Source organism: Pseudorca crassidens, chromosome 4 (genome assembly GCF_039906515.1).
Source record: "Pseudorca crassidens isolate mPseCra1 chromosome 4, mPseCra1.hap1, whole genome shotgun sequence".
In the NCBI taxonomy this organism is placed as follows: Eukaryota; Metazoa; Chordata; class Mammalia; order Artiodactyla; family Delphinidae; genus Pseudorca; species Pseudorca crassidens.
This window is the reverse complement of record NC_090299.1, coordinates 1,360,387-1,375,322: the sequence shown is the minus strand read 5'-3', so window position 1 is coordinate 1,375,322 and position 14,936 is coordinate 1,360,387. Positions and strand designations below refer to the sequence as shown.

Sequence of the window (14,936 nt, the reverse complement as noted above, 5' to 3'; positions counted from 1 at the left end):
CACCATATTAACAAATTGAAGGATAAAAACCATATGATAATCTCAATAGATGCAGAAAAAGCTTTCGACAAAATTCAACACCCATTGATGATAAAAACTCTCCAGAAAGTAAGCATAGAGGGAACTTACCTCAACATAATAAAGGCCATATATGACAAACCTACAACCAACATTGTTCTCAGTGGTTAAAAACTGAAACCATTTCCACTAAGATCAGGAACAAGACAAGGTTGCCCATTCTCACCACTATTATTCAACATAGTTTTGGAAGTCCAAGCCACGGCAGTCAGAGAAGAAAAAGAAATAAAAGGAATACAAATGGGAAAAGAAGAAGTAAGACTGTCACTGTTTGCAGATGACATGATACTATACATAAAGAATCCTAAAGATGCCACCAGAAAACTACTAGAGCTAATCAATGAATTTGGTAAAGTAGCAGGATACAAAATTAATGCACAGAAATCTCTTGCATTCCTATACACTAATGATGAAAAATATGAAAGTGAAATAAAGGAAACACTCCCATTTACCACTGCAACAAAAAGAATAAAATACCTAGGAACAAACTTACCTAAAGAGACAACAGACCTGTATGCAGAAAACTATAAGACACTGATGAAAGAAATCAAAGATGATCCAAACAGATGGAGAGATATACTATGTTCTTGGATTGGAAGAATCAACATTGTGAAAATGACTCTACTACCCAAAGCAATCTACAGATTCAGTGCAATCCCTATCAAACTACCAAGGGCATTTTTCACAGAATTAGAACAAAAAAATTTACAATTTGTAAGGAAACACAAAAGACCCCAAATAGCCAAAGCAATCTTGAGAAAGAAAAACGGAGCTGGAAGAATCAGGCTCCCTGACTTCAGACTACAGTACAAAGGTACAGTAATCAAGACAGTATGGTACTGACACAAAAACAGAAATATAGATCAATGGAACAGGATAGAAAGCCCAGAGATAAACCCACAAACATATGGTCACTTTATCTTTGATAAAGGAGGCAAGGATATACAATGGAGAAAAGACAGCCTCTTCAATAAGTGGTGCTGGGGAAACTGGACAGCTACATGTAAAAGAATGAAATTAGAACACTCCCTAACACCATACAGAAAGATAAATTCAAAATGGATTAAAGACCTAAATGTAAGGCCAGACACTATCAAACTCTTAGAGGAAAACATAGGCATAACACTCTATGACATAAATCACAGCAAGATCCTTTTTGACCCACCTCCTAGAGAAATGGAAATAAAAACAAAAATAAACAAATGGGACCTAACGAAACTTCAAAGCTCTTGCACAGCAAAGGAGACCATAAACAAGGTGAAAAGACAACCCTCAGAATGGGAGAAAATATTTGCAAATGAAGCAACTGACAAAGGATTAATCTCCAAAATATACAAGCAGCTCATGCAGCTCAATAGCAAAAAAACAAACAACCCAATCCAAAAATGGGCAGAAGACCTAAATAGACATTTCTCCAAAGAAGATATACAGATGGCCAACAAATGCACGAAAGAATGCTCAATGTCATTAATCATTAGAGAAATGCAAATCAAAACTTGAATGAGATACCATCTCACACCAGTCAGAATGGCCATTAGCAAAAAATCTACAAACAGTAAATGCTGGAGAGGATGTGGAGAAAAGGGAACCCTCCTGCATTGTTGGTGGGAATGTAAATTGATACAGCCACTACGGAGAACAGTACGGAGGTTCCTTATAAAAGTAAAAATAGAACTACCATATGACCCAGCAGTCTCACTACTGGGCATATACCCTGAGAAAACCATAATTCAAAAAGAGTCATGTTCCACAATGTTCACTGCAGCACTATTTACGATAGCCAGGACATGGAAGCAACTTAAGTGTCCATCGACAGATGAATGGATAAAGAAGATTGGCACATATATACAATGGAATATTACTCAGCCATAAAAAGAAATGAAATTGGGCTTCCCTGGTGGCGCAGTGGTTGAGAGTCCGCCTGCTGATGCAGGGGGCACAGGTTCATGCCCCGGTCTGGGAAGATCCCACATGCCGCAGAGTGGCTGGGCCCGTGAGCCATGGCCGCTGAGCCTGCGCGTCAGGAGCCTGTGCTCCGCAACGGGAGAGGCCACAACAGTGAGGGGCCCGCGTACTGCAAAAAAAAAAAAAAAAAAAAAGAAATGAAATTGAGTTATTTGTAGTGAGGTGGATGGACCTTGAGTCTGTCATACAGAATGAAGTAAGTCAGAAAGAGAAAACAAATACCATATGCTAACACATATATGGAATAATTTTTTTAAAAAGGTTTTGAAGAACCAAGGGGCAGACAGGAATAAAGACGCAGAATTAGAGAATGGACTTGAGGATACAGGGAGGGGGAAGAGTAAGCTGGGACAAAGTGAGAGAGTGGCATTGACATATATACACTACCAGATGTAAAACAGCTGGTGGGAAGCAGCCGCACAGCACAGGAAGATCAGCTGGTGCTCTGTGACCACCTAGAGGGGTGAGATAGGGAGGGTGGGAGGGAGATGTAAGAGGGAGGGGATATGGGAATATATCTACATGTATAGCTGATTCACTTTGTTATACAGCAGCGACTAACACAACAATGTAAAGTAATTATACTCCAATAAAAATGTTTTTAGGGCTTCCCTGGTGGCGCAGTGGTTGAGAGTACGCTTGCCTGTGCAGGGGACACGGGTTCGTGCCCTGGGCCGGGAAGATCCCACATGCCATGGAGCAGCTGGGCCCGTGAGCATGGCCACTGAGCCTGCATGTCCGGAGCCTGTGCTCCACAACAGGAGAGGCCACAACAGTGAGAGGCCCACATACCACAAAAAAAAAAAAAAAGTTTTTAAAAAAGTAAATTATAATTAAAAAAATGTTGATAAGAGCCCTTAATTTTGGAACATTACAGCTTTGAAAAGGCAAGTAGAATGAAATAATCTGGCTCGGTCAGTGTCGGCAGACATGGTTACATGCAGTCATGACGGCTGACTTGGGCGGCAAGTAGCCAGAGTGCCTACAGGCTTCCTGTCAACCCGAGTTCCATATCTGCCAACATAGGAGACGTCCCACGCATCAGACAAAAAAGGGATGATACTGGCTGCTTTGGTAAATATAAATCTCTTAGACTACTATGATTTAAAGGTGCCAGAAAATATATTTAGTGTGATGTAATCTAAGATTACAGTTTTATTTAAAGGCAGAGTCCTTGTTTTTGTAAATCACACTTCAAAATGTTAAAGTAACTTCAGAAAGCTGTCACTTAGGATTCAGACTTACGTCCTAATTTATCAGTCTCCCCATCCTTTTATAACTCCTCTCCATGTCTAAAATACTCTGGTACTAGAATGTATTTAGCAAATACCACTTTATTTTATTTTTTTAATAATAGTAGGACATACTCTTATAGGGCTCTTTTTTTTTTTTTAATTTGGTTGCACCAGGTCTTAGTTGCAGCAGCGGGCTCCTTAGTTATGGCTTGTGGGCTCAGTTGCAGCAGGCGGGCTCCTTAGTTGCAGCTTGCCAGCTCCTTAGTTGCGGCTCATGGGCTTCTTAGTTGCGGCATGCATGTGGGATCTAGATCCCTGACCAGGGATTGAACCCGGGCCCACTGCATTGGGAGCATGGAGTCTTATCCACTGTGCCAACAGGAAGTCCCCATCACTTTTATTTTTTGAAAAGCACCTTCATATGTGTCCCATGGATACTTACAGTGACTTTTCTCCCAGTTTTCAGACAAGAAAACTACACTTAAGGGGTGACGTGGCCTCCCAGGCTCACAGGCAGCCTTCTACCACCACTCTTTTCACACATCACGGTGCAGCACACGAGCTGGCTCACAGGGTTTCCTCACCTCAGGGTGACTGAACAGAATGTCCGGTATCTTCATCCTCGCGTACACTGCCCACCGGCCACCATGTGCTCAGGCGGCTCCACCGCTCCTCCTTCACTCGAGAGACTTTTTTCCTGACACCCCGATGCAGGGTTAGGGGTGGCCTGGGAGGCAGCCCAGCAGGAGGGTGGAGGAGGGGAGGGTTGGAAAGAGTGGACGCGGGGACATGTGTGGTTGAAAAGAGGTGTGTGGGGCAGAGAGGCTCCAGAGCAGGGAGAAGAGTTGGGAGGAGAGGGCAAGGGTGTGGCTGAGGATCCTGACTTCTGTCTCTTTCAGCATTTTTGAGAGAGTTACTTTGGGATGGATTCCCCATGGAGACTGGCTGTGTGGGACCCGGTTTGTGGGGGCCACTCTTATCAAAGGCTCAACATTCTTTAGGAGTGAGGGAGCATCACTTTGGTACTTAGGTCTGTGATTTGAGGGGATGGTAGTACCATAATTATTAATTTGAACCTTGAGAACCTTGTTAAAGCAGGGAAAAGTGTAACTATTCATTTTTCTTAGAATGATGAAATGATCTTTTTCTCTGTAGTTGCTGATTTTGTAGGGCTAGATCCCAGAATTGCTGCATGGCTTATAGATCCTACTGATGCTGCACCCTCTTTTGAAGATTTAGTGGCAAAATACTTTGGAAACTCCGTCACAGTTAAGGTGAACAGCACATATGGAAATTCCTCAAGAACGACTGTGGTGAGTTGTTTTAAGATAAGGTTTATCAACCTTAATACAACCCAAATTTTCCTCTAGGAACTTCTTCTACTTCATAGATAGTCCAGTAGTAAAAAAAACATTGCTGACATTCATTTTTACTTATTCAGCAGAAATGCTGTTTACCCTGACATTTCTGGTAGAGGATACTGAATAAAGATGGGTGATCTCTGTCAACTGTTCCTGGGAGGTGCCGTCCGAAGAGTGGTTCTTCTAAATGGATTCTTTGTGTCAGAGAGTCGCCAGCTCTGTGAGCAGAGAGCTGCTTGTTTATAAATTCTTCATGCTGGTGACACAGCTGCTGTGGCCGAGGCCTGGGAAGGCCTCTCCTCAGTCCCAGCGGGGGGAACTGTAAGACTGCCCAGGTCTGTCTCTCTGACCCCCTCTTTCAAGATGCACCCAGTTGTTAGGAACCACTGTCTGGAGAAGCACGGGTGCTTGCAGCTCTGGAACCTGCCCGGAGCCCAGCAACAGGGACACTTGACATGGCCGCACAACAGGGCCAGAGGAGGCGTCCCAGCGGGAGCAGCGCCGGCCACCATCAGGCCACTCTGTTCAGACTTCCCGGGTGTAAGTTAACAGGCACATGTTAAAAGCACGACTAGAAGGCCACGCAGGAGGCCACGTGAGCCTGCCCTGCGTGCCGGGGCTGAGCTGGGGCTGGTCGCTGCTTGGGGTGCTTGATCCTACAGACCCGCAGTTGAGGAGGGATCTGTGTCAGATAGAGGCTTGGGGTTGGAAATACAGAAACTCAGTCTCCCTTAATTTAAAAAGAGATTTGTCAGAGGAATGTGGGGTAGCTCAGAGCCTCAGAGGAAAAGCAGAACCAGGCTTTGGGAAGACAGGCGTCAGGTGGGTCTGGGGACCCAGGCAGCAGGAGCTCACGGGCCGGGGGTCAGCAATGAGCTGTGATCATTTTCTCTACACGTCACTTTTGTCCAAGATTCAAAGTTTTAGCGCTTAGAGTCTCCTTTCCACGACTGTGTCACATGTCCGCCCCTCGGCAGGGCAGGCAGGGTGTGGAGATTGGCAGTCTCCCCAGATCCATGCTGCTGGAGTGGGAACTTCCCCAGACACAAGCCGAGATATCATTGCTGAAGGAGGGAGCTGTCCGCCTCTGTGTTAGCCCAGGTTTACAGAGGAGAACCCAGGTGCAGAAGGGTTCATGTACACGCACCTTGCCCAAGGTCACGGTTCAGTTCAGAGTTTGAATTTCTGACTCTAAAGTATAGTTTCTTTCCAGTATACACACGTGCAAGTTAGGGATGGGAGTGGCTGCGCGGAACAAAGCACCAGCTCCAGCGGGTGTGTTTTCTCCCTGGCGAGAAGTTGGAGCCCCTCACCCAGGCCGAGCAGCTGCTCCCAGAGCTGTGCGACTCAGTCGCTCCCCGCGCGCCGTTGCCTTACGGTCCCACCGGGAGGCTTCGCCCGAGGCCCTCCTCCACACACCGGGCGGGAAGGAGGCTGCCTGGGATGAACTTCCGCTCGTATCTTGTTAAACAGGGCATCAATGCGTCTGCTGGAGGTGGAAGGCGTCCCGCTGCTCCGCAGGGTCTCCTGCTGCCCTGGAGCAGTGGTACGAAAGGAGGGGAAAGGAAAGCGCGGTCCGGGTCAAGGAGCAGCAGGGAAGCAGTGAGGACTCATGAGAGTGTGGCTCCTGTCGGGGAGGCGGGAGACCTCGGATGGCGAGAAGGAAGATGACGAGCTCCGTCACCGAGCGCGAGCCGTCCCGGGGAAGCCTCGCTGCTCAGCGCTGCCGTCGGGGAGGCGCGTTCAGGCAGCAGGGCGGTGGCCGTCTGCCGGTCACAGCTGACGCGTTCACGCGGACGTGTTCGCGGTGCCTCCCAGCTAGTGGTTCCCGGGAGAGTCAAGACCCGGGATGGCGGCAAGACAAACTCGGGGTGCACAGCCAGCCGCCGATCATCGTGGTGGGGGTGGCGGTGTGTGTGTCTCTAAACTGAGGCCAGGCACCTGGAGTCTGGGGGGTCGTGTGGCAGCAGGAGGGGTACAGTGGGGACACAGGGCTCTGCGCAGGGGGGCAGAATTCGACTGTCGGGGCCGCGGCTCACCACCGCCCTCTTGGTCAGCTGGACACAGACCCTGTTGGCCCACCTCCCAGGGTCTCTGTGTGTGTCTGGGACGGGGACCGGCGGTGAGTGTGGACGAGGCACTGGCTCCCAGACGCCCACGGTGGGTAGAGGGGCAAGCCGAGGGGCCAGGTCTGTCTCTACCACCATGCGATCTTTGCACCTTGGGCACTTAGCTCCTTTGTGGGTCATTTCCTGTAAAATGAGGAAAACTGGGTTGGGGAGAAAGTAAGAAAGCAATAGGTAGCTTGAATTTGCCTGAAAAGTATCTTCCGAAGTGTGGGACCTGCTCTGCTTGAGGCGATGGGTGGCGGCACCAGACGTGTGCTCTCTGCCGAGGAAACACTGCCGCTTCCTAGATTGTGATGAACGTTGCTGCCAAATGTGCCTAATGTTGAATTCTTTTGATCTTTTAAAGAATCAGAATGTACATGCGAACCTGAGGGCGCTCTACAGACTTACGATGGGCCTTTGTTCCCAGCTCAAGGCAAGGCATTTCATTGTAACTTCACTGTCCAAGGGCTGTCTTTCATTCGCAACCATGCTCACAGGAAACAGCACCCTCAGTGTCTTTGTGCAGGAAACGGGGTTCTGAGGCCAAGTGAACCTGCGCATCACTCACAGAAGGGCAGTCCAGATGATAAGACCTGAAAATGTTTAAATGTTTTCTATAGGTTGACAACAATTGTAACATTTTTTTAAAGACTCAATTCAATTGGAATGTTTCTAACTCTGCAGTTAACGTAAAAGCTAAGAGTTTATTTCAGTTAGTAGTGATGGACACAGCTCCACTCAGTCTCACTGGGAAGCAGAGGTCATTTGAAGGACCTGTCAGGAAGGGTTGAGTGAAGGCGCTGTGAACCACAGCAAGGGCAGGAGTCAGGGGGCCAGAAGGGACGGAGAAGTCTGCAGGGCAGGCACTGGCTGGAAGCTTTCCACCCCTGGGCTCAAAGGGCGGGCTGTTACAGGGACCCTGGGAAAGCAGTGGCCATGCAGGGGGCTGCTGGCCAGGAGCTGGGTGCCAGAAGTGGTGGCTGCAGGCCAAGGACTGGGGCCAGAAGTGCACCATGGGCTGGCGCAGGGGAAACCCGCTTCCCTCTCCTCCTGCCCCTGAATGGGCAGAACCAGCCCGAGGGCAGAGAAGGAGCCCAGCTGATGTGGCCTGAAGGGTATCTACCCTTCTTCCAGGGCCAAGAGCAGGACAGAGGATGGGTCCTAGGGGCAGCCGAGAAGGTGAGGGCACAGCAGAAGGACAGACGAGGCAGAGGGCTCTCAGATGGAATCCCTGATAAAGAGCGTGGGAGGTGATCCGAGTAGATGAAGGTGGTGCACGTCTCCCCACGTTAATTTATAAAGTCTGTGCAAAATCGAGGAAAATTCGAGTTAAATTTTTGGGAATTCAGAAAACTATTTTGAAATTAAAATGGGAGACTAAAAGTCCACAAATACCTAAATCACACTTAAAAATAAGAAAGATTAGAGAAAAGTGGGAGTGGGACTTGTCCTACCAGGTATCTCTGAATATCTCTACTGGGGCTTGGCAATAAAACAGGTACTTGACAAAAATAGGGATTTTATTAGGAAGGAGGATAGGGGAACCAACCATGCCCACCAGAGGAGTTGCTCAGTGAAATTAAGTAGGCTGTTCAGCAAACGCAGGTAGGAATAATAGTTTCAAAGTAACACTGATGTCATTTCTTCCTATGAAACAGGTTTACGGTTTATGGCAACTGTTTTGTACTTTGGAGCTTCCTCTGATACCAATTTTGGCAGGTAAGGTACCCTAAAGATGATGCCCAATCATCCTTCTAGAGAGTTCTTTGTACCTTTTGGGAAGACTGTTTTCTCTTGACTTAGTTTGGGGTGGGCAGTGCATCATATGGGCACCGAAGAGGTAGTGAGCCCTTAACTTTCCCTTTCTCTAACAAGAGGGATTGGACCGCATCACCTCTTGGGCTAGAAGGACTCTAAGGTTCTAACATCTGGGTCACGTGGTATCGCTTCTGTACTGCCTGTTCTGCAGGTGTCCTGCCGGACTCCCACAGCCCTGAGAGCAGTGGTGGGGGGAGGAGTCCTGTCTGGATGTTTTCCAGGTCAGCACTTGTCCTGGTCCTGGACCCTTCTGCTGGACCCTTCTGCTTCGTGAGAACCCCCTGCAAGCACTGTTGCAGGCTCTGCTCTGCCTTTGCTCTTAGCCCCTGACCCGCCCTGTCCTGCTGGGCACCTGGGAGAGCAGAGCCTCGCCCAGCATGGCAGCTGAGCGGCCGGGGGTGACTCTCCATCCAGTGTCCCCATGCCCACTGCCACCATTGCTGGGCTCCAGTACTGACCCTCATGGACGCTGCCGAGCTCACACTGTCATCTTGGTCCTCATCGGGGGATGAGGCTTGCTCCTGGCACTGCAGTCTTTCTCAGAAATGATTTGTTGCTGCAGTACAGATTTTTATCTGCTTTGGTTTTGAATCACAGTGATGGAAAGCCACAGCATTCAGGTGAACAAGGAAGAGATGAAGAGGACTTCAGCACTTCTTGGGGTACATTCTTCTGTCAGACTGTTTGCATGTGTTAGCTCTCTCCTGTCTGATGAGTTGGTCCCCTTGGCAGTTCTCGGGTGACTTTCCTTTTCTTCCCTTCCTTGTTTGTCCCAGACTGATGTTGGCACTGTTCCTCCTATCTCTGACTCCTGCAGGGGAGTACCACGCTTTGAAAGGATTGAAACAAGCGTCACATCTGGGTACTCTCCATGTGGATGTGTGCATGGTTTAATGGATACCCACTGACCTTCTCCAAACTTAGGTTCTTGCAAGGACATTGCCCCTTGTAGTTAGTGACGTTTCTTGGATTCTTTAAAGAAGCAAAATCAAAGTTTTCTAACTGTGAAAAATAAAAAATACAGAGCGATGCATAAAGATGCATAAAAAAGATGCATTAAGTTCCACTTAAGTTATTTTAAAGGAAACTCCAGTATAACCATCACTTAGGTCAAAGCAGAGAATTTCCAGAAGCCCTGCTTGCCCTGCCCTATCAGAACCCTCTTCCTGCTGCCAAAAGCAACCGCCGTCCTGACTTTTATAGTCGTTAGTTGTTGGGTTTCTTTACAGTTTTCCACTTCAAAACCTAAGTGATATAGTCATCTCTCCTTTTGAAGGAACTGTAAGTTAGCGGTGGTGTCTGACCTCTCTCACTCAGCCCCTGTGTCTCAGCTTCTAGTCCATGTCCTTTGGTGCCTTGTCCTCCGTTGAAGGACTCCATCCCACTGTTGATGGCATCAGGGTCATTTCCAGTTTGCAGGCATTACAAACTGTGCTGCACCCCTGAGCACATCTCCTGGGCCCGTGGGCACATGCTTCTTAGGGTACAAGGCAGGGTGGGCTGCTGGTGCAGCTTTATCAGACAACACCGAATTGCTTTCCAAAGTCACAGCTGCCAGAATTGCACGCGGGGTTCTGTCTTTGCGCATCCTCCCTCGCACGGGTCCACTGGCCTCTTAGTAGAGCCATTTTGGTGAGGACGTAATGGTATCTTGTTATGATGTTGGTTTCTATTGTCCTGATTACTGAGGAGGTTGAATAGCTTTTACTTCATCGTTGGCTATTAGGAGTTTCTCTTTGGTAAAGGATCTGCTCAAAATTTTTACCTTTTTTTTTTTTTTTTGCGGTACACAGGCCTCTCACTGTTGTGGCCTCTCCCGTTGCGGAGCACAGGCTTCGGACGCGCAGGCTCAGCGGCCATGGCCCACGGGCCCAGCCGCTCCGCGGCATGTGGGATCTTCCCGGACCGGGGCACGAACCCGTGTCCCCTGCATCGGGAGGCGGACTCTCAACCAGTGCACCACCAGGGAAGCCCTTTACCCATTTTTATATTGAGGTTTTTGTCTATCGCTTTCTGATTTTTAGGACATCTTGATATATATTCTGGTTACAAGCCGGTTACATATACCTTTGCCCTCTCTGTCTTACCTTTTTATTCTCCTAATGGGGTCTTTTGACCAACAGAAGTTCTTAATTTTTAATGTAGTGCACAATTTATCAGTCTTTTTCTTTATGGTTAGTGCTTTTTGCATCTTGTTTAAGAAAGCTTTCCTTACTTCAAGCTCATGAAATACTCTCATGTGTTATGTTTGAAGCTATTTTCATTAGCCTTCACACTTAGGTTTATAAACCTGCAACTGATTTTTTCTTTTTATGTAATTTTTTATTGAGAAAGAAATTATACACAATTGATAGTGCAAATCTTTTAAAATTTATTGTGATAAAGTACACTTCACATAAAATTTATCATCATAACCATTTGTAACTACACAGTTCAGTGGTATTAAGTACATTGATGTTGTTGTGCAGCCATCACCACCATCCATCTCCATAAATGTTTTCATCTCATAAAACTAAGACTCTATACCTATTAAACAATAACTCCCCATTCTCCCCCCCATACCCCCGCAGCTTCTGGCAAGCACCACTCTTCTTTCTGTCTCTATGATTCTGACTACTCTAAGTGCTTCATATAAGTGGAATCAGACAGTATTTGTCTTTTTGTGACCAGCTCATTTCACTTAGCATCGTGTCCTCAAGGTTCATCCATGTTGTAGCATATTGCAGAATTTCCTTCCCTTTTGAGGCTGAATAATACTTCATTGTAGGGACTTCTCCGGCGGGCCAGTGGTAAAGAATCCGCCCTCCAATGCAGGGGACGTGGGTTTCATCCCTGGTCAGAGAACTAAGATCCCACGTGCCACGGGGCAACTAAACCTGCGCGCCACAACTACTGAGCTTGCGCGCCTCAATGAGAGAGCCTGCACGCTGCAAACTACAAAGCCCATGGACTCTGGAAGCCGAGCCACAACTAAAGAGAGAAAAACCCCATGCCACGGCTAGCGAGAAGCCCATGCGCTGCAGCGAAGACCCGATGCAGCCAAAGAAATAAATATTTTTTTTAAAAAATACTCCATTGTATGTATATACCACATTTTGATTATCTGTTCATCTGTTGTTGGATGCAACCTAGGTTGCTTCCGTATTTTAGCTATTGTGAATACGGGCTATGAAAATGGGTATACAAATATCTCTTTGATATCCTGCTTTCAGTTCTTTTGAGCATATAACCTGAAGTGAATTGCTAAATCTTGTGGTAATTCTGTTTGTAATTTTTTGAGGAACTACCATACTTTTTCCACAGCCCCTGTACCATTTTACATTCCCACCAACAGTGCACAAGGGTTCCAATTTTTTCTATATCCTTGCTAACACTTACTGTTTTCTGTTTTCTGATAGTAGCCATCCTAATGTGTATGAGGTGGTATCTCATCGTAGTTTCGATTTGCATTTCACTAATGATTAGTGACGCTGAGAATCTTTTAATGTGTTTATTGGCCATTTTTATGTCTTCTTTGGAAAAAATGTCTATTCAAGTCCTTTGCCCATTTTTGAATTGGGTGGTTTTTCTTACTGTTGAGTTTTAGGAGTTCTCTCTGTATTTTGAATGTTAATCCCTTATGAAGATAATATGATTTCAAATATTTTCTCCCATGCTATGGGTTGCCTTTTTACTCTGTTGATACTGTCTTTTGATGCACAAAAATTTTTAATTTTCATAAAGTCCAATTTAAAATTTTTTTCTTTTATTACCTGTGCCTTTGGTGGTGTATCCAAGAGGTCATTGCCAAATCCAATGCTGTGACGTGTTTTTCCTCTCTTCTTCGAAGAGTTTTATTATTTTAGGTCTTACATTTAGGTCCTTGATGAATTTTGAGTTAATTTTTGTATATGGTGTTAGGTAAGAGTCCAGCTTCATTTTTCTGCATGTGGACATCCAGTTTTCCCAGCACCATTTATTGAAAAGACTGTCCTTTCTCCGCTGAATGGTCTTGGCACCCTTATCAGAATCATTTGACTATATATGCAAGGGTTTATTTCTGGGCTCAGTATTTTATTCCCTTGGTCTGTATGTCTGTCTTAATGCCAATACCACACTATTTTTTATTATGTAGTTTTGTAGTAATTTTTGAAAGCAGGAAGTGTGGGTCCTGCAGTTTCGTTCTTCTTTTTCAAGATTGTTTTGGCTACTTGGTGTCCCTTAAGATTCCATATGAATTTTAGGATGGATTTTTTTATTTCTGAAAAAAAAATGTCTTTAGGATTTTGATAGGGATAGCATTGAATCTGTAGGTCACTTTGACTAGTACTGACATCTTAATATATTGCCTTCCAATCCATGAGCATGAGATGTGTTTCCATTTATTTATGTCTTTTTGAATTTCTTTCAGCAATGTTTTATAGTTTTCATCATATAAGTCTTTCACCTCCTCGGTTAAGTTAATTCCTAAGTATTTTACTCTTTTTGATACTATTGTGAATGGAATTGTTTTTGCAATTTCCATTTCAGATTGTTCATGTGTAGAAATGAAACTGATTTTTGTGTGTTGATGTTGTATCCTGCTATTTTGCTGAGTTCAGAAAGTTCTAACATTTTTTTTTTGTGGAATCTTTAGAGTTTTGTACATATAAAATCATGTCATCTGCAAACAGGGATAATTTTATTCCTTCCTTTCCAATTTGGATGCCTTTTATTTCTCTGTCTTACCTAATTGCTCTGGCTAGAACTTCCATACCACGTTGAATAGAAGTGGTGAAAGCAAACATCCTTGCCTTAGAGGAAACGCTTTCAGTCTTTTACTACTGAGCGTGATGCTTGCTCTGGGTTTTTTATTAATGACTTTTGCTATATGGAGGTAGTTTTGTTCCATTTCTAGTTTTTCTGAGTGTTTTTATCATAAAGGGTGTTATATATTGTCAAATGCTTTTTCTGCATCATTTGAGGTGATCATGTATTTTCCCCCATCCATTCTGTTGATGTGGCATATTACATTGATTAATTTTCGTACGTTGAACCATCCTTGCATTCCAGGAACAAATTCCACTTGGTCATGGTGTATAATCCTTTAAATATACTGCTGAATTCTGCTTGCTAGCATTTTGTTGAGGAATTTTGCATCGGTGTTCATAAGGGATACTGATAGGTAGTCTTGTAGTGTGTTTGTCTGGCTTTGGTGTCAGGGTAATGCTGGCCTTATAAAGTGAGTTGGGAAGTGTTTCCTTCTCTTCAGTTTTTCTGAAAAATTTTCAGAAAGATTGGACTATTTATTTCTTTAAATGTTTGCTGGAATTCACCAGTGAAGCCATTGCATCCAGGGCTTTTCTTTGTTGGGAGATTTTTGATTACTGATTCAGTCTCCTTGCTAGTTACAGGTCTATTCAGTTTTTTTTGTTTCTCCATGATTTAGTCTTGGTAGGTTTTATGTTTCTACGAATTTGTCTATTTCATCTAGGTTATCCATTCTGCTGGTGTACAGTTGTTCATAGTTCTCTCTGATAATCCTTTTTATTTCTGTAAAATTGATAGTAATTTCTTTTTTTTTTTTTGTTTTTGGCCTCACTGTGAGGCTTGTGGGATTAGTTCCCTGACCAGGGATTGAACCCAGGCCCTTGGCAGTGAAAGTGCGGAGCCCTAAACACTGGACTGCCAGGAAATTCCCTGATAATAATATTTTTCACTTAAATTTCTGATTTTTGTAATTTGAGCCTTTTCTTTTTTCCTTAGTCTAGCTAGCTAAAGGTTTGTCAATTTTGTTGATCTTTTCAAAGAACCAAATTTTGGTTTCATTCATTTTCTTTTATTGTTTTTATATTCTCGATTTCATTTAACTCTGCTCTCATGTTTATTATTTCCTTCCTCTGCTATCTTTGGGTTTAGTCTGTTCTTTTTCTAGTTCCTTAAGTTGTGAAGTGAGGTTATTGAGTTCAGATTTTTCTTGTTTTTTAATATAAGCATTTATAGCTATAAATTTCCTCCTTAGCACTGCTTTTGCTGCATCCCATATGCAGGTATGTTGTGGTTTTGTTTTCATTCATCTCTAAATAATTTCTAAGTTTGCTTTTGATTTCTTCTTTGATATTTTGGTTGTTTAAAAGTGTGTTGTTTAATTTATACAATTTTGTGAATTTTCTAGTTTTCCTTTTGTTATTGATTTCTAACTTCAACTTGCTGTGGTCAGAGAAGATACTTTCTATGATATCTGTCTTTTAAAATCTCTTGAGACTTAATTAGTGGCCTAACATGTAGTCTATTTTGGAAAACATCCCATGTTCACTTGAGAAGAATATCCCATGCGCATGTTATTGTTGGGTAGAGTGTTATGTACATGTCTGTTAGCTCTAGTTGGTTTATCATTGCTTAAGTTCTTA

General features: G+C 44.6%; 1 protein-coding gene across 1 annotated transcript in view; it reads left to right on the top strand.

Moving 5' to 3' along the window:
* POLN (DNA polymerase nu) overlaps window positions 1–14,936 on the top strand; it is a 171,642-nt gene that overhangs the window by 46,148 nt on the left and 110,558 nt on the right. The window contains exons 8-11 of the mRNA XM_067734870.1: window positions 4,434–4,591; window positions 7,115–7,183; window positions 8,409–8,469; window positions 9,166–9,230. Of these exons, the coding sequence (XP_067590971.1) occupies window positions 4,434–4,591; window positions 7,115–7,183; window positions 8,409–8,469; window positions 9,166–9,230 (353 nt within the window). The remainder of the gene's footprint in view (window positions 1–4,433; window positions 4,592–7,114; window positions 7,184–8,408; window positions 8,470–9,165; window positions 9,231–14,936) is intronic.